Source organism: Urocitellus parryii, chromosome 5 (genome assembly GCF_045843805.1).
Source record: "Urocitellus parryii isolate mUroPar1 chromosome 5, mUroPar1.hap1, whole genome shotgun sequence".
Taxonomy (NCBI): Eukaryota; Metazoa; Chordata; class Mammalia; order Rodentia; family Sciuridae; genus Urocitellus; species Urocitellus parryii.
In genome coordinates, this window is record NC_135535.1 from 84,768,000 (window position 1) to 84,794,879 (window position 26,880).

Consider the following 26,880-nt stretch of genomic DNA (forward strand, 5'->3'; position numbering starts at 1 on the left):
GGGAGAGTAGAGGACTCAAGCCTTATCTTTTCTTGCTGATGCTCGGCTTGTAGTTTCCTCTTCCCCAGAATCATTGCTTACCCTTGTTGAGGGATGCTGTGGGGCCATCCCCAGTACTGTTCCTTGGTGCAGCAACTGCGTGGAACCACGTGGCATGAGCGATGTTGTTCTTCCTTGTCTCCATGGTTGTTTTGCACATACCTATTTACAAGTCCTTTCAGAAGATTTCTTGACTGCATTTCACTGGGAAATCATAGTCTTCTTATTGTTGAGCTTTTGGGTTTTCTTTCTTAGCAGTAACATCCCTGATAGACATTGGATTTTAGTCAGTAGCTGTATCTTAATTATTTTTATTACTTCATATACAAGAACTATTTATAGATTTATTCCCTTCTTTTTTGTCTCCTTCCCCATCTCCCTTCCTCCATTATCCTTTCTCTATTTCTTTCTGGCACACCTTCCCTGTGTGATGATGTGTCTATTATGTCCGCATGCATTACTCATTAAAAGCAAAATCTGTATTCTGTTCTTTGCCTACCACTTTCAGTCTTTTCTTTGATAAAGCCAACGAGGAGGCAGATCTCTTTAGGAGGATTTCTTGAAAGACAATTCTACTTTCCCCAGTAGGGGTACTTGATTTTTCATAGTGAGAAAATAGTTCTACATAAGCACTGTTTCTGCAGCACAAGTTGTGATTGAGGAGGTGACACTTGACATCAGGGACTGGTGGAATGTTGAATCCTCATGGCCTAGTACAGAAAAGAGTTCTTGTGTTTTAAACAAGTCTACTACCTGGCTTGACCCATACAGGATGCCGTGATCATTTAATTAAGAACATTTAATTCTATAATTTGGGCAGTGCTTTCCTTTGATAGAATCTATTTTCTTGTCTTTATATTCTATTTTACTCCAGAACTCATTGTTTAGTTTATCTTTTTTGTTTATGTCATACTCATCCTTGTCCTTATGTCTGAGCTCATGTTATTGAAGGTGATTGCCAGAGATAGGGATCAATAAGCCCTTCCGTCTGACATACTGCTGAAAAATAATTTTTGGGTTTTACCCAAATGCTAGTTTTATATATTCTCATTCTATTTAGTTGTAATGCAAATTCTTAAATGTAATGCTTACCCTTCCTGAATTTGTTATTTAAATTACTTCCACAAGAAGAATCTTCTTGTCTTCTATCCTATATTTAAAATTAATGCTGTTTTATCAGGAAACTTAGTATTTCCCTTCATGTTAAAAGAACAATTACTGTCTTACCCTTTTGTTAAAAAAAATGCTTCCACTTATTTTTAATTTAATACAGGTTATTAATGATTATATTCCTAAGGTTCTAAGATTCTTGGCAAGTGTCTTACAAGGGAACAATTGAAGTTGATACAGTCAGATCAGCACAGGTTTGTCACTAGATCAGATGCCAAAATTTCTGTCATGACTGCTTGATTAGGGCAGTTACTTGGTTGAGAGTGATTCCTTCCTGCCACACATTCGTTCAGTGGCCTCCTCTCACAGCCACTTCTGTGAGGACTGTAAGAAGGATGCTTTCTTCACATGATGCCTCGGGTACCAGAAGTGGTTTCTGGGGGTATGATACATGACTGTCCTCACTTCCCGTATAGTGCTTCGTTACTGTCTGCCACTCTCATGACTAAAAGGCGGCTCATTATTTCCATGTTTTATATAATTCTAGTGAGATTTTAGCCACCCCTTAGTTGCATTGCAAAATTTCTGGGACAAGCTGGACGTGGTAATTGCACATCTGTAGTCCAAGTTACAGGGAAGGCTGAGGCAGGAGGATTGCTTGAGGCCAGGAATTTGGGGTCAGCCCGCGCAACATAGCAAGACTCCAGTTCTTTTTAAAACAAATATTTATTTTTTTAGTTGTAGTTGGACACAATGCCTTTATTCCATTCATTTATTTTTATGTGGTGCTGAGGATCGAACCCAGGGCCCTGCGCATGCTAGGTGAGCGCTCTACTGCTGAGCCACAATCCCAGCCCCAAGACTCCATTTCTTAAAAAAAAATGAAAGAAAGAAAGAAAGGAAGGAAGGAAGAAAAACAGATTTTCTGTGATAATAATTTCCTGTTGCATTATGACAGCCATTATTCGTTTACAGTGAACATACCTGACACTGATATATTCCCAGTATTTCCTAATATCTCTATCAAAGAGCACACTGTCCAGGGGCATGTGCTTTTGGTTACTTTATTTCTCAGACAAACAGTAAATTTGGGGTGTTTTCTTGGATATCAGATTAAACATGATCAAATACCATTTAAAATTATATCAAATGAGTCAGAAAATTCATTGTATTTGCCGGAGGACAGAGTGTGTGGGGGAAACAGGTTTAGGGTCAAGTTAGGAGTGTGTGTATTTATTCTTTCAAAAGGAAGCTATTTGGGCCTGGGTTGAGGGAAGCCTGAAGGGAAGTCATCTGCCAATAAGGGAGACACAGCCTCCTCAGCCCATTGTAAATCTTGGTCCAATCTTTCCAGCTGCCCTAGGCACTTCTTGGGGAAGCAGAAACTGTCAACCATGAGCTGGAGGTATACAATAGTGGAGTTTTTGCCTTGCACATACGAGTCCCTGGGTTAAGTCTATCACTATAAAATACAACAACAAAAAAAAAGAAATGGCAACCATGACACCATGATGGTCCAAATTAATTTTATAGGCAAGTTCAGGGTATTTTAGGCATTTTACACCCTCCTAAATGACTAGTAGGTGATGGTACTCTTAGATGGGAGGGAGAAAAAAAACCCTATCATCCCCATAAAAGGCTCTCATTCAGTTGTCTGAAGAGGGTAAATATTTATCTTGAAGTATTAATTCAATTATAATCTGATGAATAAAAATATGAAGGACTGATTATTAGATCTTTATTCCATGTTTTAGAGGGAGTGAGGAAAGGACAAGGAAGGCACTTGACATCTGAGTTGTGGGGACCCTGGATGGTTAATGAAGCCCCTGATGGGGCTGAAGAATGGTTACATGAAGGGAAGGCTGGGGATCCAGATGGTGACCAGAATGCTTTGCCATCTTGCTGACTTGACAACTTTGCTGAGGAAGGACCTCCTTAAACTTCAGTGGGGTGGGGAAGAATAGAAGGCATGCATTGAGCTATTTTAATCGTGCAGCTGCAGTTGCCAGCAGCTCTACATGGTAGGATTTGGAAAGTCCTATTTTTAAAAGCATGATTGCCCTTGCTTAAATTAAGAAGCTGGGTCCCCACGAATTGGTGCCAGTGTTAGCTGCCATGTAGTCCATATGATACTATTTTATTACATTACTTTTGCTGTTGATACAAAAGAGTTTCCTTGCTCCTTCCCTATCCACACCCAATTAAAAAAAAAAAAGGAAAAAATTTAAAACTGGGGAGAAACCTTTGTTTAGAAGCAGAATTCACTCTCTGTGTCTCTGCCTAGAATCCTGCTACCAATATCTAGACTCTTCTTGCTGTCTTGTTTCTGAACCTACTGCTTTTTATTGTGGTACATACTATACAATTAAAAATATAGCTGCTTCTGTAAAATCACTTAACTAAGCTATTTCCCATATTCCATTAGAAGAAGTAAATTCAGGTTGTCCAGATGACAGGAAGCAATTATAATAAAGTACTAGTGCTGTTGGAGCTCCAAATTTATTCTTCGTCACCCATTGTCAGGGGTCATTTGGGTGTGTTCTGTAAGTGTGGCACTGTTCGCAGAGTTAGACATTTTTCCTAGACTTGCTCAGCATTTTGCACTTTTCTAGTGTTTTGTCATTAGAATTAAGTTAGAGCTTTGTAGATCTGGTTACTTCAATAGGGCTAAGGTTGTGTAGGATATAAAGAATACAGTTGATTTCTGCCCTTTTTGGAGGAAAATTCTTAAAACATGCTTGTTTAGAGCATTTGCAAAATAAAAAAAATAAAAATCTAACTGTAGGTACATAGTTTACATATTTCTTAGATTCCCCTGATGACTCACTTGGAATCATCCAGATGTTCTTTGGGTTAATACTTTTGTTCCACTTAATTATGTTGCATTATTTTCTGAAATTAAAAGGGATTGTTTATTGAATTCTCTAGCGTTGTCTCCTTGGGTTGACTGCTGGCAATTTTAAATTAAAATCATTATTCTTCATGATTCCCATAGTTAACACAGTTTAGCATTGTCTGAGTCTTCCCCTGGGTTGAACTAAAGAGCATAACTTCTTGTACCGTAGTACATTTTGCCCGAGATTACTTTTCTTAAAACCAGTCTGTTGCTTTTTATTCAGGTCATTGTTTGAAAAATGGGCTTCAATGTATTGGCCAAAACTTTGCCTGCATTTTCGACTGCCTTCTTTAAAAGTCTATCTTTGGAGCTTTGCCAGTCTTAGACTTGGTAATATCTTAATCTTGATTTGTGGTATAGATTTGATTTTCCTTAATATTTCTTCCAGAAAAAGAAAAACATCAAAAAACCTTATAAAAATTCAACCTCTACCTTTGAGATCAGAAAAAGGAAATTTAATTATATTTCCACCCTTTTCAATTTCTACTTCTCATCAATACATTCCTTTTGGTATGAAGTAGAAACCCTAACTGTCTCATTCTCTGACCTCCAGTCTCTTTCCATCTAGAGAGTTTCCATCTATCTTAGCCACTTGACCTGCCTTGCCTCTTCTATGCTAGCTTTCCTTACAAAGACAGGTTAATATTTTCTTCTATGACTTTTTAGGATTCATTTAATGTTTAGAGTCTGGCAGACAATGTCTCAGTTTTCCCCTTTACCTGGAGTGGAGGTTTCGCTGTTTCGTGTCCCTCCTAGCATTTATTAGGATAACTAGGGGAAACAGCCCTGAAATCAGCCTTAGTAAGCTTTTGAAGGCTTTCAACATTTGCTCTTTTACCTTTTGCAGTTACAGTTCTGTTCAGTGGTCACAAGGTAGAAGGTAATAGGGAAGAGTATCACACCACAATAAAACAGAGAATGGGGCTTAACAAAAAATGGGAATGAACCACAGTCTCAAATGCTGGAGAAAGTTTTGGCAATTTTGAATCATTAGCATGTAAAGCAATCAGTGTGGCCTAGATTATTCTTTTGAGATAATAGTGGAAGCAATAATCTGAGAGGCAAGACTGCTTTCCAAGGTAGGCAGTTATCACTGAATGTGTTTGAGTAGCCTCCAATTGACCATATTTTAAAGAGATGAGAAAGAGTAGAGGGTAGAAACTAGTTGTATATAAGAAATAAGACTGAAGCAGAAAAGAGGAGGCAGGGAATTTTCAAAATCCATACATCAAAAGTTTTGTTCTCTAAGGAAAAGGAGATAGGTCAGTTTGTGATAGTGGAAATTTTGGGGTTTAAAAGGGAAAAGTAATTTATGGAAATTTCCTTCTGCTTAATAAATGGAATAGGAGGTCACCTGCTAAAGTGGAATTCAGATTGGGAGGCTTGGCACAATATTTGCAAGGAGCGCAGTGAAAGAAGAATGCAAAGCTGACAATGAGTGGTGCTGGCTAAACCCTTACCAAGTCACTCTGAGGCTATAAGGTGTTTTTTTTTTTTTTGTACCAGGGATTGAACTCAGGGGCACCCACCACTGAGCCATATCCCCATCCCTATTTTGTATTTTATTAGAGACAGGGTCTCACTGAGTTGCTTAGTGCATCATCATTGCTGAGGCTGGCTTTGAACTCGTGGTGCTCCTGCCTCATCTTCCCCAGCCGCTGGGATTACAGGGGCTTGAAGCTTTTCATCAGAATTGTTGGACCAGCAAGCAAAGTATTTTTTCCCCTTGGTGTGTATTACTTTTGTGATTCATCCTGGAGCACAGTAGGAAAAATAACCTAGGATAAATGAAATTCTGTTGATTGGTCCCATGTGATTTTTCTTACTTTTTTCTGAGCTTGGACTGGGGTCCTTCGTAACTGTGAGAGTCCAAGGCCTTCAGAAGTTTAGGGTGTTTTTAACCCAAGTTGAACCTGATGTTCATTCCAAATGTAATTTTGAACTTGGTGTAAATGAGAGAGGTAATGGCCCAGTCTTGTGCAACCTGTTCCATCAGTTCTTGCTGTTTTCTCTCAGCACATGTGCCTTTTCTCACTGCAGTCCCTTTGGCTAAGATGACTTTCTGCTCTGACCAAGTCATCCCTCTACTGCCCAGGCATCCCCTGTGCTTAACTGGTTTCTACCTTTGAAAACCTTGGCTTAAACTTGACTTCTTTCATAAAAGTGTCTAAATTGTAGCCTTTCTCTCTCTTTCTCTGAATAGTGAAATCTGCTCAATTCAAATCTACCCCTTTTTTTTTTTTTTACTAGAGCTTTCTAGTTAAACATAGTAATTGGGTTCATCCAGACAAACTTTATTTTCTTACTTCTCCCTGTTTTTTTTTTTTTTTTTTTTTTTTTTTTAGGTAGGCTTTAATTTTCTTGTAAGAAGGGCCATATCTTTTATTTATTTTTTGATCCATTCACCATAGTCTAGTACCAGATAGGTACTGTTTTAATTTAAAATGTTCAATATGGAATTATTTATAATCACTTCTATATGGTTATTACAATAGTTAATATTTAAAATATTTGCATTCCTTATTTTGTTTTTTATAATGCTTCAGATTAATAATTATTATAAGTAAGTGTTTTTGGTGTTTCAGGCATTAAGCTTTAGTAATGTGGTAATTTGAAATACTATTTATAATTTAAGTTTTATTTTCCTATCTTCATTTTCATGGCTCTGTACATGCTTGGGTGGCCCCACGTCGTGACTCTTAAGGATGTCATGGTAACCTGGCAGAGAATCCTTGGGTTAAGTTGTTCTTTCTTCCCTTCCTGAGATGTGTTCAGCTGTTATGATATGCTCCTTCACTCTTTATTTCGTTGTGGGTTATCCATGATGACAAAATTATATCTTTTTTATGCTCTGAATTTTTACTGTTCTTTTTCTAGAGACAACATGACACCATGATATTTTGAAATATACGCATATATACACACACACAAATAGGTACATATATACACTAGTATTATATAATAACTTTTATTTTTAAACACAGTTAATTAATTATTAGTAATATCATTTATCTTATAATTGGGTTCTTATTAGGCAGTGATAATTTACATGGCTTATTCAAGCCAAGGAGCTTTTTATGCAATAAAGAAAACAAAAGAAAGAATTTAGGTTGAAAAATAAATTCATTAAAAATAATCACAAAGTATATTTATTACAACATAAGTTTATTATCAAGCTCCATATGGCATAAAATACATGTTTTTGTTTATTTTAGGAATCAAACATTTTAAGTCCAGTGCAAGATGGAACCAAGAAACCCCAGATTGACAGCAATAAGAGCAATAACTACCGGATTGTAAAGGAGGTCAGCAAATTTACAGTATCTTTATATAGGTTTATATTTACATGATATTAAATAATTATCATAAATAATTGTTGCTTATATATTATATTTATTTAATATTGTTGTTTATAATGCTTTACTTCTTTTTAAAGATTTTGATTAGGTTAAGTAAACTCTGCATACAGAATAAAAAGTGTCGGAACCAACATCAACGATTACTGAAAAATATGGGGGCTCATTCTGTCGTGTTAGATCTTCTGCAGATACCCTATGAAAAGGTTTGTCCTTAAATACCTTTTTCTTTAACTTTGTATTTTGATACAATTTTAAATGTATAATAAAGTGAAAAAGAACTTTTCTTCTCTTAACTATTTGAGATTGAGTCCCCTACCTGATCACTATCATCTTGAAACCTGTTAGTGTGTATTTCATGCAAAGACATGGTTCTACATGACCGCACTACAGCCTTCCAAATCAGGAAGGGGTATGACATTTTGCTGTCATCTAATCCCTGACACCATTCAAATTTCTCTTTATCCCGGGAGTGTCCTAATTGACACCAGGATCCACTTTAGAAACACGCAGTTTGGGGTTGTTATGTATTTAAATTTTCTGGTGCTGGAACTCTCATGTCATTGATACTTTTAAAGATAGCCACTTATCTTGAAGAATGTCCCCTAATTTGGGTCAGCTGTTATGTCCTCATGGGATTAGACTCAGTAAAGCATCTTTGGCAGGAACATGGCAGAAGGATACTCAGTTCTTCTCATTGCTTGCTAGTAGGTGGCACATGGTTTTAATTGCCCCATTATTCATGATATTCACGCTGATCACTTGATTAAGGTGGTGACTGCTTGGATTCTCCACTGTGAAGTACTCACTTTCTCTTCGTGATTATTAAGTATTTTGTGGAGTGATTCTGTGAAACTAAGTAAAATTCCCATTCTTCATCTAACTTTGAGTACATCCTTTCATTTACTTGTATCAGTGTGGACATGCAGAAGTTCATTTTACTCAATAGGTTATAATAGGATTCTATCATTATTTTGACTCACAGTTTTCCCCAGAACTGGCCAGTGAAGCCCTTTCAAGCTAGATTCTGTGTCCTCTAACATGTCCCCATCATCATGATCTGGCACAGTAAAACATTCCAGGTTCATTCTACTTCAACTTTGAATCAGCCATTTCTTTAAGAAGCCCTGGTTCCATTTGATAGAGAATGATATTTAGAAGCAAAGTTTTGGAAAATGAGTGTGCTCGTTGCTATTGATATGTTGCATTTTCCATGTCCTCTGAACAGACAAAGTCCGAGATATGCATATGTGTGTGTGTACATGCACATACATATCCAAGTTACATTGACATTTGTTTTCTTATCTGTTTATACATTATTGAAAACCATGTTTTCATAACCATAACTCTAATTTCAAAACCAGAGTTCATGTTAGTTTCTCTTTTTTGGTACTGTGTATTCATTCTCTAACAGTTAGAACCCTGTCCTCTCCCATTGTCTTCTTAAGACAGTTACTTATTTATAGGTACCCAGTAAAAAACTGTCTTCCACTGCACTGCTGCCACACCTCCATATAAACACCCACCCCTTTCATCGGTTCACACTGGTCTCTCATATCACCCAGTAGGGGATCTTCTTTTCATCTCCTTTGGTGCCACCGGGCCAGGCTGGACCTTTCTCTGTTAGGATGCCCTCCTCACTTGATCTTCTATTGGGTTGTCTGCCTTTCCCCATTAGTTACTTTCTAATATATAAATTTACAAGTCTACCATTCCTAAGGTGGCATAATCCAGCCTGTGGTAAAGAATGCAATTGAAGAATTCTTGGAAGCCAACAAAAGATACTAAATCCTCAGTATTTATTCTCTGGATTATTTTATCTGATATTATAACATGGACATTGGACACATGATGAGTTCCCTTCTAATAATATAACTGGAGAATTGAACACTTTTTACTCCTTTGTTTCTATGGGTTTATTAAGCTTTAATAACTAGATTGTTTAGAAATAATAATAAAAACAGAAAAGAAGTGAGAAGAGAGTTACAGGGAGCAGGAGCTGCTGTAGCACTGGCCCCAGGGATGCCCTTCTATCCTGCTGGCTTTTCAGTGGGAATTGGGCATTTCTGTGACTGAAGTGTCTTCATTGTCTTCTAACTATTCCTGGGTTACACAAGTTGAAAGAAAGTGTTAGAAGATTTTGAAGTAAAATTTTCCCACTTTTATTTAGAAATGGGGTTATTTTTAGTCTTATTTGTTAGTCTAATTGATTCTTCCCTATTTTAAATATGAAGAAATGGGCCTATTAAGGACTTTAGGCTGCTTGCTTAGTTATAGATGGCATAAACTCTAGACCCTTAGATTAGGAAAAAGGAAGACATTAAACACAATTAATATAAGCTATGACTCAAAACACAAATTCATTCTGAATCTCTAATAATGGCCACATGACAAATGGGCAATGAATTATATATGAAGTTATTAGATGATTTCAATAATGTGGAAAGACCACTTTTTAAAAATTAAATTATGTATTTATTCTAATTTGTTATACATGATGACACAATGCAATTCATTTCCTATTACACATAGAGAGCACAAGGAGGGAGGGCAGAGGAGATGTGGGCCGGGTGGGAAGGAGTGGGTGTTCAGAGATGGGGAAAGGCAGAGAATATTCAGAAAGACTGGGGCAAAACAAGAACGGGCTGGGAAACAAAGGGAGGGTCTAAGGACTGTAACCCAACAGATATGAGGACAAATAAAGAGAAGACGAGGAATATCTAGAAGTCAGGGAAGTGGCAGGCGCAACTGTGGGAGGTGTAGAAACATAAAGGCACAGAGAAGAGCAACCATGAAATAGAGGAAAAAAAAATGTCCGCCGGACAAAGGAACACATTTTTTAAAAAATAACTTTTATTTTTCAAAAGTTAATATGTACTTTCCAGGAAACATAAAAACGTAAGTAAAGAAGAACGTCATCCAGTCACAAGCAGTTTAGTCAGGACTGTCCTGGGTCCTGCCTGTACGTACGCAGCATCCTGTTTTGTGTGGTTGAGATCATAGACCTCAAGTGTGGTTTTCCACATCATGAATATTCACCAATTCAAAAATCCCAAGGCTATAGGAGTATTTTTTAAACCAAGCATATACTACACCAACTCAATCTGTTAGGAAAAAATTATAATCCTGCCTTTCTTGGGAACAAAATTTCGCCAAAGACAAAAATGGCATCAGGATTCTAGATAGATGAATTGGCAGAGTTACAACTAAAAATTTATATGCAAATTTAAAATACTTAATACTCAATTTAAAATGAGGCATAAAGCAGCAGAGTACACTGCAATAATGTTTCTAGGAGATTCATTATCAGATTTTGACTACTAAAATATTAGCAAGAAAGCATGTTCCCTGTGAATTAAAATATTCCAGCAGTACAGTCAGAAGATGCACACACATCAGTGGCTCACATCAGAATATAAATCCTTGAGTACTTGTTCCACTTTCCCCTGTGTTCTTCCTTCTGCCCCTCTGCTCCAGCCCAATGAACAAGTCCTGATACACACTTTGAAGAGATAAAACAATTCCATGTCCAAGATGCATCTTTTCTATCAACTATGACAATAAGATATGTATGAGTTAGTTAATTTACTAGCTCTGCTTTTTATGATACACTGCCATCTCGAGACATCTAGAAAACTTAGATGTTGTGAAATAAAATGTGAATTTTGTGTATAATAAACACAAGTACCTTACCAAAAAGGCACGTGTAGATCTACGGCTGTATTCTAAAACTGTCTTCCAGATACAGAAATACTAGCAGAGAACGTTTCTCCTTCTGCTTTTCTTCTTCTTCACCATTCCAGTGACTAAGTTTTGGATGACCCCTAGTTTCCAGAGATGGATTGACAATGGTCATTTGCAGAAGACAGTTATTCCTAAAAACTAACAAAAGGATATTTGTGGTGGGATTGTTTTGCTACTTCTACTATATTTGGGCATTAGGACTTATATTTTAATACCTAGCAATATTAACCAAAATGCACATAAAACAATGACTAGACAATCAGAACGAATCTAAGGGGCACAGAACCTTTCTCTATGCATACTTTCTCCTTGTCCCACCCACCACCCAGTGAACAGTGAGCACACTCTCCAAGATGTCAAATTTAATAATTCCATCCACCAAAATGGCAACCATTCTTATGTAGTAACAAAAAATACTTAAAGGGCATTACTTTACCCTCTAATTTTACCATATGTTGGGTATGAATAGACATCTTGAAAGACTAGATGTTTCCAACAAGGACTTAAGTGTTTTGCTGTGTGTATGTTATATATAATGGACAAAGAAGTCCCAGTTTTGCAACATCTCATTTCTACATGTTAAAGAGGTTTCTGGTGTATGACAGAGTGGTTAGTATAATTAGCACATTTTGTCTACTTTGTGTTGAAATTCATAGGAAATTCTGTCCTCCTAAATGACTTTTGGATATGAATTTGTTTGACAATCTCTAAGCATTACATATGCCTGTGCTTGTTCACTAGACTGAACGTAGAGAGAAGGAACTGGGGAGGGAAAGGTTCAAGGACAAACGGTCATATTAGAAGATGTGTCAGATTATAACCATTGCTACATGTGCAATTTTATTTACCAGTGCTGTGTGCATAGTGAATAAGTTCTTATAGGAAATATTTAGTCCTTCTAGATATTTAAAAGTGCTTGATATATTTAGAAGTAGAAGTAGTAAAATAAAATTTTTGTAAATATCCCCCCAAAATGGTAGGAAATCTCGTGTTTGGAATCGTTAAACCATCTCTGAACAGTTTACTATCTGTACTTTTTCATTGGGTTGAGAGAGTTGGGAGGAAAGAAGTTGCAAAAGGTGTTTTGTGAGAGTGTGCTAGAAAATTTCAACTTTCCCATTGCCTTTGATGTTATATGCATTTCATTTAAACCTTGCTGCATTTTACATTTTGTGTACATACTGGACAAAGGAGTCCTAATTTTATAATGTCTACTTTATAGATATTAAAGAGGTTGCCAATGTATGACAAATATAGAGTTATTAAACTAACACATTTTGTGCAGTTTGTGTTACAACTCATAGAAAGATAATCTTCTGAAGGAACATTTTTTTTGATAGTATTTGCACTCAGGTTTGTTTCTCTGTATCATGTGCTACTCTTTTAACTTACAGAATGATGAAAAGATGAATGAAGTAATGAATCTAGCCCATATCTTCCTGCAGAATTTCTGCAGAGGAAATCCACAGAATCAAATTCTTCTTCATAAACATCTGAATTTGTTTTTAACTCCTGGTGTAAGTATTTTAGTGATTTCTAATATTTATAGTAAAGTATGCATCAGATTAATCTTAGTAGCACTAATGAACAGGATTTTATTAATCCTTGTCATCTCATTTCTTCCTTGTAGGTATTCTCTCCTTAAAATTGATCATCTTTTTATTTCCACTAAGGACTCTTTTAAAGTAAATTTGGAAATTGCAAAAATTTTATATGCAAATGACAATTTCATTTTTTCATGTACAGTTTAATGTTAGAACAATGATAAGGTATAACAAAGAACTAACTTAATAATACCGCAAGATAAAATATGGGTAACTTGAAGATAGAGTTAACTCTTGCCTTTTAAACATGTTTAAGCAGATCTTAAGAAAGAGCTTTCTTTGAATAATAGATAATTAAATTAATGTCAAGAACACTATTGCTGACATGTTGTACTTCATGATAATAAGCTTCTGTCTTCAACTGAGTTCCTTTGTGAGCTGAATTTCTTTTAATGGTTAATGATCTCATTGCATTTTGTAAAAGACTTGCACAGAAAATTCACTTGGGCTTCATATAAAATGTAAAGCTGATCACAAGCAGGAAAATTAGTCTAATTTTGTAGAATACAAAATTGATCTTATCATTATTACAAAGCATGTTCCCTGTTTAGCTCCTTGAAGCAGAAACGATGCGGCACATCTTCATGAACAATTACCATCTGTGTAATGAAATCAGCGAGAGGGTTGTGCAGCATTTTGTGCACTGCATTGAGACACATGGCCGCCACGTGGAGTACCTGAGGTTTTTGCAAACAATTGTGAAAGCAGATGGTAAATACGTGAAGAAATGCCAGGATATGGTAATGACAGAGGTGTGTTCTTAGTTTGTATTTTATCAGTTTGACCTAAACAATATGCTTGAATGTGTATTTTCTGTTAATTTAGAAAAAAAAAAAAAGCCAAGCAACCATTTTGGAAAATTATTTCATCATGACTCCTTAAGCACAAATGTATTTTGCTTTAGTCCAATGAAGCAACACATTACAACTTAAGTTTATGATTTTCTAAGAGTATTTTCGTTTGATTCATAATGAATTTGGGTATGTTAAATAATGACTAAAGTCTTACCATTTCCCAAGCTTATTTGAAATTCAAGTAAAAAATTTAGTATTTTAGAGTTTTCAATAATACAACAAAGAGATAGAACTCTGTTTAGTACCTTTATTGTTCTGTTTCTGAAATGTAGAATGGGTGTTCTCTGCCATATTTTGCAAAGGCTTCAAAAGGAACCAATCAATTTAAAAGCTACTTGTTGGTGCTTTATTATAGCAGGTGGGAACTTGCTACTTAGAGTAACACAAGAATCTATGAAGAATGAATGGCTGAAGAACTTAGTTTATTTTGCCCTTTTTATCTTGATGTTTGGTACCGAGTGAGATTTACATAAAGAGTGAGTTACTCACTAGGAACCAAGGGTGAGACTTTGGGGAATTGGCAGCCCAAAGAGCCCATCTGGGTAAATCACCACTCTGTGACGAAATGGTTCTCTTGTGGCCTGTCTGGATTAAGGCAGTTTCAAGTCATAGCTACCAAACTGTTACACTGTATTATAGACTTTGTTGGTTTGGGGGCAGCTTTGCAATAATATTCTTTCAAGTTAGGGATGGGAGATATTTTTGTATTGATTCAATATGAGTCCCTCCTGCCATTTAGAAATCTTAAAATTAATTCAGCAAAAGCTTAAAAATTTTAAATGTCAATTATTGTTATTAAACATTGTAAGGAATGTTTTACACTTGTAAAGTTTACCTTTTTACAAATTATATTTACATTCACATTAGTTCTTCTTTAATGCATAGAAATGTGTGGGAAGTAATTTGATTTGGATTCTGATCACCAAGGAAAGAATTAGAATGAGAGAGGAGCAAATATTTAAGCCATCCCTATGGCATTTATCAAATGATGTGTTTCTACGTGTGAGGAAGTATTTTTAATATTATGTTAATATTTAATATATTTGTGATATGTATACATTTTTCTTCCAACAAAACTGCTCAATTCATTGGCTTATCAATTTAAATATGATAAAAAGATTAAAAATTGCATATCTATTGTTCCCCACTAAAATACTCATTTTGTATTCAGAAAATTGGTCCTTGTAAGAGATAAACAGTAATATTTTATGATGTTTCAGCAGTAAAATTGCTACTTGCTGGAATTTTCCACTAAAATTATACAATAAAATCTGAAGGAAAATTCATGTCCTAAAAGCCCTTACTATTCATTTCTTTGTGTCTCATTTTTTAGTAGTCTTCTCCTTATTTCTCCCTCTTCTGCTTTTACCTCTGTTTTCTTATGATGCTTTCCCATAAACATGGAGTTTTCCAGACTTTTGTAGATTTATACTTGGCTCAATGTACTTGCTTACTTATTTAGTCACTATTGAAGTGGTTTGGGGTATACCATCCTGTTTAGTAAAAATTAGACATAAGTGACCACAAATTGCTAGTGCTTTGGCAGTAGAGTCCTCTAATATGGAGGGAAATAAATTTGTTATTTTATAGGTTTGATTTCAGTGTCTAACTCACTGATAACCCTTGCTACTGTTCATGTTGTCTAATTCTTGCCACCTCTGCTGCACCCATATCTCTCTGCCTCATTTTTGTAGCTTTCACAACTGGTCACTTGGCACATGATTATAATCTTTTCACCATTCTTTCTTGGCATAATGATTCCTTCACAGTGTTATCTATGCTTTTTATAAAGAGATACAACTGTTTTTAGATAGATAAAGCCTTTGGAAATAAAATGCAAGAATGATAATTTGGATGGCAATGGAGATTCTCTTATTATCATTTCAGTTGATAAATGGGGGTGAAGATGTGCTGATCTTTTACAATGATAGAGCATCATTTCCAATCCTTCTCCACATGATGTGTTCAGAGAGAGACCGAGGGGATGACAGTGGCCCCCTAGCCTACCACATCACCCTTGTGGAGTTGCTGGCAGCATGCACAGAGGGGAAGAATGTCTACACTGAAATCAAGTGTAATTCCCTTCTGCCCTTGGATGACATAGTGAGGGTGGTGACCCACGATGACTGCATCCCGGAGGTAAGCCTGGCAGAAGCTCAGTAGCTGTAGAACCATCATAAAGTTTTGAAGTACATCTAAGTGCTGGAAGTCTCCCATACTAACATTTATGAGATCACACGAATTGAGAAATTGTAGTTAGCTATATAATTTGGGAAATTTAAGAAAATTTGGGAAATTTAAGAAATTTGGAAGCAGAGTAAAAATTTTTTTTAAAGTGTGGCCCCTGTTAGTTTACTGGAAGCTACTAAAAATGCCTCTTAAATTTTAAACATGGTAATCAGATCAAATGAAAACTTTACTTGTAGCCTGTAGTATATTTTTGAGCATAAACAGGCACTTCATAAATGATTTATAATCATTGATTGGAGAGACTAGGCTAGTGCTGAAAGATCACACACTGAACTCTGTAAGTTTACTTTGCTTTATGGAATAAATGTGTTCTTGAAAAATACCATACACAGTTTGCTTTATTCTCACATCCTCCTTTACCCTCTCAATTTGATTTATTTTTTTTTTATTTTTAGTTATAGGTGGACACAATATCTTTATTTTATTTGTTTTTATTTTTGTGTGGTTCTGGGGATGGAATCCAGTGCCTCATGCATTGCTAGGCAAGCACTCTACCACTGAGCCACAACCCCAGCCTCTCAGTTTGGTTTTGATGATATAGAGGAAAAAATTAGCAGAAGCTGGTTGTCTGCTATCAGGGTTCTATTAATGAGGCTTCCTTTGTAATATTATGGTGTATTATTGAAAAATTTTCAAATGTGTGATATACTGAAAATTATATGAAACCAAACATTTTAAATTACAGTAACTTAAAAAGGTGTCAGGGGAGTTAACTTTCCCATTTCTAAATAGTCTTCTGTAGTGATGGACTTTAAAGAAAATTTTTGGAAGTTCTGTAGGATTGTTGACATCTCAATCCTAGGGTACTTCATGCCTTGATTTGTTTGAAACAAGATGGCAGAGAGAATATAGTATAGTGAGGAAGTCTATCGGTTCTGTCCTTATTTGTGGTCCTGGTTTGGCCATGCCTTTTCCCATATGCAGCTCCCCTGAAAACACCACCTTTACTTCTAGGTTTGTGTAAATAATTCCCCTTCACCCTTTAGAACCTGATCTGGGCCTTACATCTTCAGGAATAAGTGTCCTGGCCTCCTGTAGCAGAGAGTCTATGAGTCTATAATGTGAAATTTGTCATTTGAATTTTATTCATTAGTAAACATATTTAGCCCTCATACTCTTTTCCAAGATTATAAACTCCAGGAGAGTAACAGTTAGGGCTGTTTCTGTTCATCATTACATTGTTTGGGCTGGAACAATACTCAGTACATATGTTTTGAATGAATGAACAAATGAATTAAAGGATGAGTCAAAGTCCTGGATCAATTACTGCCTAGTGATATCACTGACTCAAACATATTACTTGACTTTTCAATTTTCAGTTTCCACAGTTTTAAGATGAAATAATTATAATACATGTCTGATAGGATTGTTGGAGAATTGAATTAAATAAGTTAGTACATACAAAATGCCTAAGGTGTTTGGCACACAGTAAATATGGCATAAATATTTACTTCTGTGGCCTGTGATGGCATGCTGACTGGCTCAAATATTTCCCTATCTGTGACCATCCTTGACACACACGCCTACTGTGGATGGCTTGTGTTAGACCCCAGTCAAGCAGAGAAAATCACCAAGGTATGCAAGCTGGCCCTATGTTCCTGTGGTTCTAACTCTAATTCCATGGATCCCCGAAATAGTTTAATTGATTTTTTGTGTATATACATTTTTCTTATAGACTTATAGAAATTCATTAGATTTTTATAATGAGAGAAACAAAGAAAATAAAATAAAAAATGACTGCCCTGTGTGCTTTCCACATGGTATATATTGATGAGACTCATCCTAATCCTTCATGAAGAATTTTGCTGATTCTGAGGAATGTACTACATTACCAAATAATACTTCTTTTTTGTTAACTATGAGTTTGTTTTTTTTCCTCAGGATCAGTAGCATAAGTTTCTTTTTTTTTAATGTCAATGAAGTATTGTTTTGTCAACATATTTAAGCATTATATTAGGACTCCTGGTTGCAAGTGACAAAGACCTAACAAAGTAGTTTAAACAAGAAAGGGAATTTAAGGAGATTTTACTGGCTCTTGTACTTGGAAATTTGAAGGACTATTGTTCAAGTGGATGCAGAGGTTCAGAATTCTTTCTGTTGTCCCTTGTTCCTTTGTGTCTTTGTCTCATTCACTTCTTCTGGGCATAGTTTTTCTCTCCACACACCTAGCAGATAGTGTCTTGAAGTTCAGATTTATCATGTTTCACTTTAGTAGCAGGTGAGGGCGGGGGTCAGGGGAGAGAGTTGGGAGAAGGGGCAGGGAAAGAGGGAGGGAGAAGAGGAAGAGGAGAGAGAGAGAGAGAGAGAGAGAGAGAGAGCGAGCAAGCTCAAGGGAGCACCCCTGACCCCTAGAGTCTCTGTGATAGGATGAGGGGCTTGGTTTGCATGAAATGCTCATTCACATATCAGTCCCTGAGCCTACAGACCTCAGTACTAGATCACATGTTCACCCCTGGATTGGAGTGGATTGTCCTGGCAAAAGAAAGAAAATGGGAATGCATTCTGGGTAGATAAACATGTGGTAATATACTACAGGAACTAACACATTTGATCCTTTAGTAATTTATATTTGAAAGTGATCACTAAAGAAATTAACTTTCTTTTGAATCTGAAATTTACACAGGTTAAAATTGCTTATGTGAACTTTGTTAATCACTGTTATGTTGACACTGAAGTGGAAATGAAAGAAATCTACACAAGTAATCACATTTGGAAATTATTTGAGAACTTCTTGGTGGATATGGCAAGGGTAAGTTGTGCTTTTACCTTTAAACACTATTCATGTTTAGTAAGGTTGGCAATATATGCTCTCTCTAAACAGAATTAAACAGCTGCGATTTCCATCAAACCTACAACCTTTTGGTGCAGTCTCTTACATTCATGAAGTTGTGAATGAGTTCCACCAGATTGTAAGATTTAATGCGTTAATGTCCACAAAATACCTCGTACAGTATACGTAGTACTAGATAGTGTTCATTTCTTACCTTTACAAATGATATTTGTCTGTTATCAAGTAGAATTTTAGTAGCATTTTTACGTTGGTCTGAGAAGACATTTGGCAGAGGTCATTTTGTAATCAACTCATACCATGAGTGCAGTTAACACCACAGATGGGGGAGGCCTCCAGGCCTCAACCTCCTCTCTCAGGCAGGTAGGCACTTGACCTGCCTGCAGACTTACATTACTCATTATTGCTCCTTGAGCCTTCCTTGGAAGCATGTTGGAATAAGTTAATCATGTGGTGTTATCACTCATGTCAGCAAAACGAGACTCTGCTTTTGCTTGGAGTCCATTTCCTCTTGTTTTTGTTTTGTTCTGTTTTGGGGCAGGGTTTAGGAAAGGATGTGTGGAGCTGGATGGCATATTCTAGATCCTGCTCTGCATGTTTTTGTTCTGTTATTACTAAGTAAGTGAATGAATAGATAAAGAAAGGAAGGAGTGAATCTTCGGTTGAAAGATAGCACTGAATTCTCTTTAGTATGTGTTGGTCCTTCCTTTTGCAAAGTGAATTCTTACAATGTCCAGGGTCTATTATTTTAATTAAAAAAATCTTCCATAGTTTTATTATTTAAAGTAATAGGACATGGAGTGAAAATAAGCCTTTCACTGGTAATGCTGTATAGATAACTCCTTAGGCCTGTTATGAGTTACGATGGCCTGTGCTTGTCTCTCTGGCCTGTCCATTCGTGAGTGCTGGTAGCTGTGTAGAGGATTCATATACATTTCTTTGTTAAAGGATTGGTGAAGCCCTTATTTCCACCATCTTTCAGAATGTCATTTCACTGCCTTTCTATAGCCCCTTCTAGAAGGAGGGACAACACAGCAGGTACAGTAAAACACTATGACCCTAGATACCCACGAGCACCTTTGGAAAATACAGTGGGCCCTGTGCTTTTCCTTTCTACTTAGCCACAGTTTCCAGGTGAGATTCACTCATTGTATCTTTGGGTGGTTAAGTGTGTGCCATCTCCACTAGGTTCAAGTTCACGTGAGGTAGGGTAGTTCCTGTTTTACATCATTTCCATCTGACTGGAAGCCACTTTTACCTTTCTCAGGTAAATCTGCACCTGTAAAGAAACCACTCTGTTTTATATGAGATTTAACATAATACTCATATGTATTCCCACTGGCTTATGAAAATTTAGTATCTAGCCAGATGCAAGAATGTGAAAGAGTCTCTGGAGTCCTTGAAGTAAAGGATGATTTCTGTGCCAATGCCTGAGCTTTAAAATTGCACGTGCAGGAAGATGCTAAAGAGATTATGGACTGATTTGCTGAGTTACACGTACTGTGCCACTGAGTAGAGATAAGCCTAAGAAAGACCAAGGGCGTATTCTAGGCAGCGTGAGTTATAGGGCTGAAAGGACTTTTTTTCTTTTCTTTTTTTTTTTTTTAAACCACAGAAAGCTGATGGTAACTGCCATTGATTATGGCACCTTGGAAACACTTTTCCACTAATGCATCCGGAAGACAAAAGTGTATAGATTTATGTTCTTTTTTTTTTTTTTAAAGTATGCCTGTGGGAAGATTGCTTTTTGTTTGTTTGTTTTTCATTTTAGCTGTTTTGACGAAGCAGATGATTCATGTTATTTATTCTGTAGTCTCTAAGGGAATTTCAAGACCTTCTAGGTCTATTCACTTTTCATGTCTAACCACAACGGCTTAACTATACTGTGAAAGTACTTTTTCCTTCTTATTTCCCTCCTGTCCATATTTTAAAGCAGAGGTTCTCTAATCCACTCACCGGATTTGTCAGGAAATCACCCTTTCTGTTTCCGGAGAGAAAAGGAAGCCTGACTCTTCCACATCTGGAATTTCTTTCTTCTATAAAAAAAAAAAAAAGATTAAGGGGCTACTTCAAATGTTTAGTTCAAATTATAAAATAAGTATGGTTAAGTGAGTAGAAATTGGTCTTTCCATTTAGTAGGGTAGTAGTTCTCAAGCTTTAGAATTACTTGGGGACTTATTAAAACACAGATTGCTCGGCTCTGGCCTGAGAGTTTCTGATTCAGTACCTGGAAGACTTGGCATTTTTAAGACTCAAGGTGATGATTTATAGTTGCTGGTCCAGGGAACACACTTTGAGAATTGCTTTAGTAGAGAATGGTGGTTGAGGGTAGGTATTTTACAGAAGGTAGCCAGATCAAAGCCTGTGTCCACACTGGCTCTGATTATCTTGGGCAAGGTACTTAGCACCCAGAGTTTCCTTATTTATATAATGAATAGAATACTAACATATTCCTCATGGTGTTCCTGGGAAGATTCAGTGAAACAAGGCATGCAAAACTCTTAGCAAGTTGCCTCCTAGGAGAGTGGGCAACTTCACCTATATTATTATCACCAGTATTATTGAAAAGTTGTCTGGAGCCTAGCAACTTTAAAGTGCTTCCCTGAGACCTATACCAAATAATAATATTGAGTATAACCAAAGGGGGGATCATCCAGCACCGGCAGAAACCCAAAACTAGACACGAAGCTGGACATGCACAACGGTAGTTGATACGTTGTCACAGAGGGCATGAATCAAATTCGGATTTTACAACAAAGTTATGAAATCCCATGATACTCAATTAACATAAGTGAGAAATGGTGAAGAGAATCTGTAGGAAAGTATTTGATAAGATGGATGCTGTGGTCTTACCATAGCATGTTAGGGTTAGAAGAGATGAATATATATTGTTCAACTTTATGTCCAGTTCATAGTTTTCAGCACTACCTGAATATTTCTTTTAACAATGATCTTTCTGTTTTTGAGGCTTTTGTTTTTATTACCACATAACTTAATTATTAAAAGCTCTTGTATTGAGTCAAATTTTAATTTATTATATAGAGTGTATACACACACATGTGTGTGTGTGTGTCTGTGTGTGTGTGTGTTTTGTGATAGTGAGGATCAAACCTTGGCCTCATGCATGCTGGGTAAAAGACGTCTACCCCTGAGCTACCTCCTCATCCCTTATTTATGATAATTTTGACCTTGATATTCTTCCAGCAGTAATATTGAACAATTAAGTTCACAAAAATATTAGTGTTTACTAGAAGCAACAAATTTTCCTTGTTTGCAGTCTATGTTAAAATTATAAAATTAAAGGAATTTAAAACCTAGGTTGGCCTCATAATTGTGTTTGTGGGTTCCAGGGAGATAATTTGCTAGGTGGCTCCACTAGCTTTAGAATGGGAAGCCTTTCCCCACCTGACTTTTCAATTATTTCATATTTCCTTCAATATCTTTCCATGAACTTATGAAGTCATTTGTGGGATCCTTGTTTTCATATACTTTTGGATTCTCACTGCTCTGTGTTTCTCTTTAAAGGTTTGGTATTCAGGTTGGAGCCAACTACTTCATACAGGGTCTGGCCAGCACAATTAGAAATTTGGAGAAATTTGGAGAACAATTTTGTTTAAAAATTAATTGTTTAAAAATAAATGAAATATTGACACACAGTAGCACTGATTCTGCCTTCTGCCGCCTTTCTTCCCGAGGTTTTCTTGAGCCAACATGACAGGGGCTTTTTGGTTTTTTCCTCTTTTGTTTGCTGTGGACTACCGCCCTCCAAAGAGTCACCTCTATTAGGATCTTTCATTCTCTTGTTTGTATCTCCTTGTCTTTTATCATCTTAAAACCCATATAAGAAAATATTTCTTCAGAGCTAATTTTTAATAAACTGGTGCCCAATTATTTCACATACTTACTCCATTCTGATTTCCTGACAGAGGCAGCATCCAGGGGCTGTAAATACACCAGATTCAGGCAGGTCACAAAAGCTATTAGACCCATGAAAAGTTGTTACCCTGTCTTTTAGAGCATTTAATGACAGCCTACTTTGATCTACGCTCTAATGCAGCTAAAATTGGTGTTTGCAGGGCAGGAATGCTTTTCTTTAGCTTCATAACTGATTGTTGTGGTGAAGTCAGGGGACTTGAGTCCTTATGAGAAAGCGCAAGGAGGAAGGTGGACTATGATCAATGTCAGCCTCCGATTATGTATATGTTTTTGAAGATGTTCCCAATTTCACTATCAATTTCAAGATCCTATAATACCAAGACTAGTCTAAGTGATATACTGGCAGAATGAAATTAGACCAAGAAATAATTTAGGAGGCACACCTAACAGTGTCATATCGTTGTCCCATCAGTCATTACTTAACAAGACAAAGATCTAAGTATTTCATTTTCAGATAGATCACTTGAGTAATACCATACTCTCTTGACTTAACTTACCAATTAGGTAAAAGGTAGGAGAAAAAAAATGTGATTTATATGTACTTTGGGGCATACTTTCCTATTTCTTTTATTTTATAGGATTAAAAAGATTTAATTTTCTTTTGTTTCTTAAGTTGAGTGAACTATTGATAAGCCTCATTTTAAAGCTCCCCCCCCCCCCCGCTTTTTAGTATGGTCTCATTAGCTAGCATTGCAGGGAAGTGAAAAAGTATATTCTATAGATTTTATTATTTGAGTAGCACCTTTCCTCCAATTGTAATTCTATTCATCTCTTTAACTTTCATGCTGAATTATAATAATGGTGTCCACCTGGGTTGAAGAGCTGATTTGCTTGTTCTTTTCTTTTTTTTTTTTTTTTTGTATCCGAGATTGAACCCAGGGGCACTCAACCAATGAGCTACATTCCCCAGTCCATTTTAAAATTTATTTTCTATTTTTTGTTCTGAGACAGGGTCTCACTGAGTTGCTGAGTGTTTACCTGTTCTTGATGATTGGTTGATTGTTCCCTGTCTGGCATCATATTTTCTGCTCTTCAGATTCTTTGCAGTATTTATTATGAGCAATAATATTTGTTATTTCTTCAAATACTTCTTCCCTTGGGCCCCTCTTTGCCTTCCACCTCACTAACTGCTTCTCAGTCTCAGGGCTCTTTCCTCTGCATCTTTCCAGCTTCCAAATATTGGGATGTGCTAGGTTCACACCTTGAACTTGTTCCATTCTCTGACTACAGTCACTTCTTGCCGATCTCATATCTTCTCTTAACTTTAATACTGGGTTGATTGAAGCCTAGACTTTTCCCCTGGTGTCCAATCTTACATATCTGTCTACATGACATATCCATTTGGCTATCTGACCTCAAACTCTTTATTCATTCCCATGCCCAGCTGTAAAACAATCCCTTTCTAAATCTTCAGCATTGTAGTAAATAGAAGTTTCATTCTCACTCTAGCTATAGGAAAAAACCTTAATGTCATCTATAAACCATTTTTTTTCTTATACCTTAAATTCAACCCTTCAGCAAGTTCTGCAAGTACTGGTATTAAAATGTCCCAAATTTGACTACTTTTGAACACTTGGATCATGATCACCTGTTCCAAAGTACCACCTGTCTTGTCTAGGGGAGAAAGAGGAAGAAGTGGAGGAGGTTCAGGTCACTGCTCTTCCAGATTCCTTTGGAGACTTTATGTCTTACCCAGAGCAAAACTTCTGCATGATTTGACCTTCACTCTGCTCTCACTCCATCCCCTGGTTTTGACGTTCTCTTATCCTGTCCCCAGCTAGCTTCCTGTTCCAGCTAGTGTCCTCCTTGCTGCTTTTCCCAACATACTCCCATCTCAGCACCTTTTCCTGTATGCTCGACCCCTCAGTTATCCTCATGACTTCTTCCTTCTCTTCTTGCAGGCCCCTCCTTATAAGCCACCCTTTTAGAGAGCCCTTCTCTGAAACACCTACTATCCTCCCTACGCTTGCTCCATTTTTCTCAATACAGTTTACCACCATCTGACATTTCTTTATATATTTGTTTCTATTTCAGGAGAAACAAATGAAAGACAGGGATTTTGTCTGTTTCATTTAGTCCTCACCTAGAACAATGCCTCACAATAGTAGATATTCAGTAACTATGTATAGAATAAATTAATAATGTCACCTGAAGTTAAGTTGACTTACAAAGTGGATTTAGAAACAAAGTAAGAATAGTCTTAATACAGAATTAACTAGGCATGTCAGTCAAATGAAATAAATAGCCAGAAACATCCCTTTATATATGTAAGATCTTAATGTATAATAAAACACTACTCACTAATGAGAAAGGATTGGTTATTTCTAGGGATCAGCAAACTTTATCTGTAAAGAGCATATAATGAATATTTCAGTTTTGTAGGTCACCATTATAACTATTATAGCAATTATTACAGGGTAAGAAGCCACATACAATACATAATTGAGTGGATATGGCCATATTTGACCCATTGCCTGTTCTTAGATAATTAAATTAATAATATAAACTCCATTAAAGTAGTGACTTTTGTATATTCTGTTCACTGATGGGATTCTAAGTATGTAAAACATTCTTGGCATGGAACAGGCACTCAACAAAATTGTTGATTTAAATTAAATCAAAATGATTTTTGAGGACACTGGCTATTTGAGGTGAAATGAACTTACATAATATGGTAACAATAAGAAAAATGGATTTTCAGGTGGACAAATGGAAACTAAAAATGAGTGGAAATGTAGATGAATATATTTGGATGAGAAAGTTCTTTTTAAGCATAAAAACAATGAATGAAATTCACTAAGGAATATTCTAGACATTTCACTGTTTGAAGATTTAATACTTAGGTACTTAAAAACTTTCCAAGTAAAAATTTCAGAAAACCATCAAAATGGAAAAAATTACTATATACTTTTAAAAGTGTAGTAAAGAACTTACATATGTTATTAAGGAAAGCACTAACAGTCTAATAAAACAATGGGAAAAACCAAGCATTTTTGATTCATTTGTTTTTGGCATTTAGGATTTATAGAAAGAGTAAATATAAGTAGTTAATAGATCTCTGAAAAATGTCCAACTGTTAATAATTTTAAAAAAATACAAAGGTAAAAAAGATCCAATTTCCAACCATCCTAATTGCAAGAGTTAAAAGATAATATTGGTAATGGTTCACGATGCGCATTTATATATCCTTTTGATTAGATGAGAATATAATTTTATGCAGTCTTTCTGCAAAAAGTTATATGATATAAATAATGGTATATTTACATTATTTTATTTATATAAAGTAATTTAAAATATATCATGAAATTTAACTTCCAAGAATCTGCCCTTGGGAAATAATTTTAAAACACCATCAAGGATTTATAGTCAGAAAAGTTCAACATAATTTTATGCTATTATAAAGCAGCAAATAATAGAAACAATAGAAAAATGATTAAATAAATTCTGACATATCTATATGATAGATGTTGAGTCAACAAGACTGTTTGAGAGCTTTTAATGTGAGAAATGCTAATTTATGAAGTGTTGGATAAAAAGGAGGATATAAAACTGATTCCAGAAGAATCTCAGTTATGTAAAATATATGTGGCAGAGGAAAAGTATAACAAAATAATTTTTCAATATCAGCAATGATTTTATATAAATTATAGGATTTAGGATAATTTTGTTTTCCTTTTTATTTCTCTTTAGTTTTCAGTGTTCCTGTGATTAAGAATTTTTTTCTGAAATAAATTTAGAATCTAAGAGAACCAATTTGGTGAATGAACAGGTGATTCTTGTACAAAAGCGATACAGAAAGCAAACACTTGGGAAAGTTTTGGCCTCACAAGCAAAGGAATGTAAATTAAAATAAATATGAGATATTACTTCAGATATTTAGAGGAACATTTTTATTCTCCTTGAGGAATAATAAAATGATCCTTGGGATTTATTTTCTCAGTGATCAAAGGTGTGCTACCTGCTCTAGTGCATTCTTGCACTGTACAAGAGCCGCTTGCGATGTGTGGTTATCTCAAGTTAAATTTTAATCAGAATCAATTAACTGCAATTTAAAGTCAATTCCTCAATTGCACCAGCCATATTTAAGTATTCAGTAAGCATGTGCATCTAGGGGCTTCTAAATTGGGCATCGTAGACACAGTTATATTGGACAATGCTGCTCTAGCATCTGGTAATTTATTTAGCATAGCCTGTCATCTTTTGGAGGGTACCAATTACTTTTAGAGTAGAAGAGAGGAGGGACATCGTATATGATAATGGAGAAATTCAGACAGAGTCGTGTCTGAAAATTTCACTCGATAAA

At 35.9% G+C, this 26,880-nt stretch overlaps 1 protein-coding gene across 2 annotated transcripts in view; it reads left to right on the forward strand.

Annotated features, from left to right (window-relative positions):
- Itpr2 (inositol 1,4,5-trisphosphate receptor type 2) overlaps positions 1-26,880 on the forward strand; it is a 479,802-nt gene that overhangs the window by 208,881 nt on the left and 244,041 nt on the right. For both annotated transcript variants that reach the window (XM_077799170.1, XM_077799171.1), the window contains 6 exons: positions 7,261-7,350; positions 7,482-7,607; positions 12,540-12,662; positions 13,301-13,501; positions 15,491-15,742; positions 18,477-18,602. In XM_077799170.1, the coding sequence (XP_077655296.1) occupies positions 7,261-7,350; positions 7,482-7,607; positions 12,540-12,662; positions 13,301-13,501; positions 15,491-15,742; positions 18,477-18,602 (918 nt within the window). The remainder of the gene's footprint in view (positions 1-7,260; positions 7,351-7,481; positions 7,608-12,539; positions 12,663-13,300; positions 13,502-15,490; positions 15,743-18,476; positions 18,603-26,880) is intronic.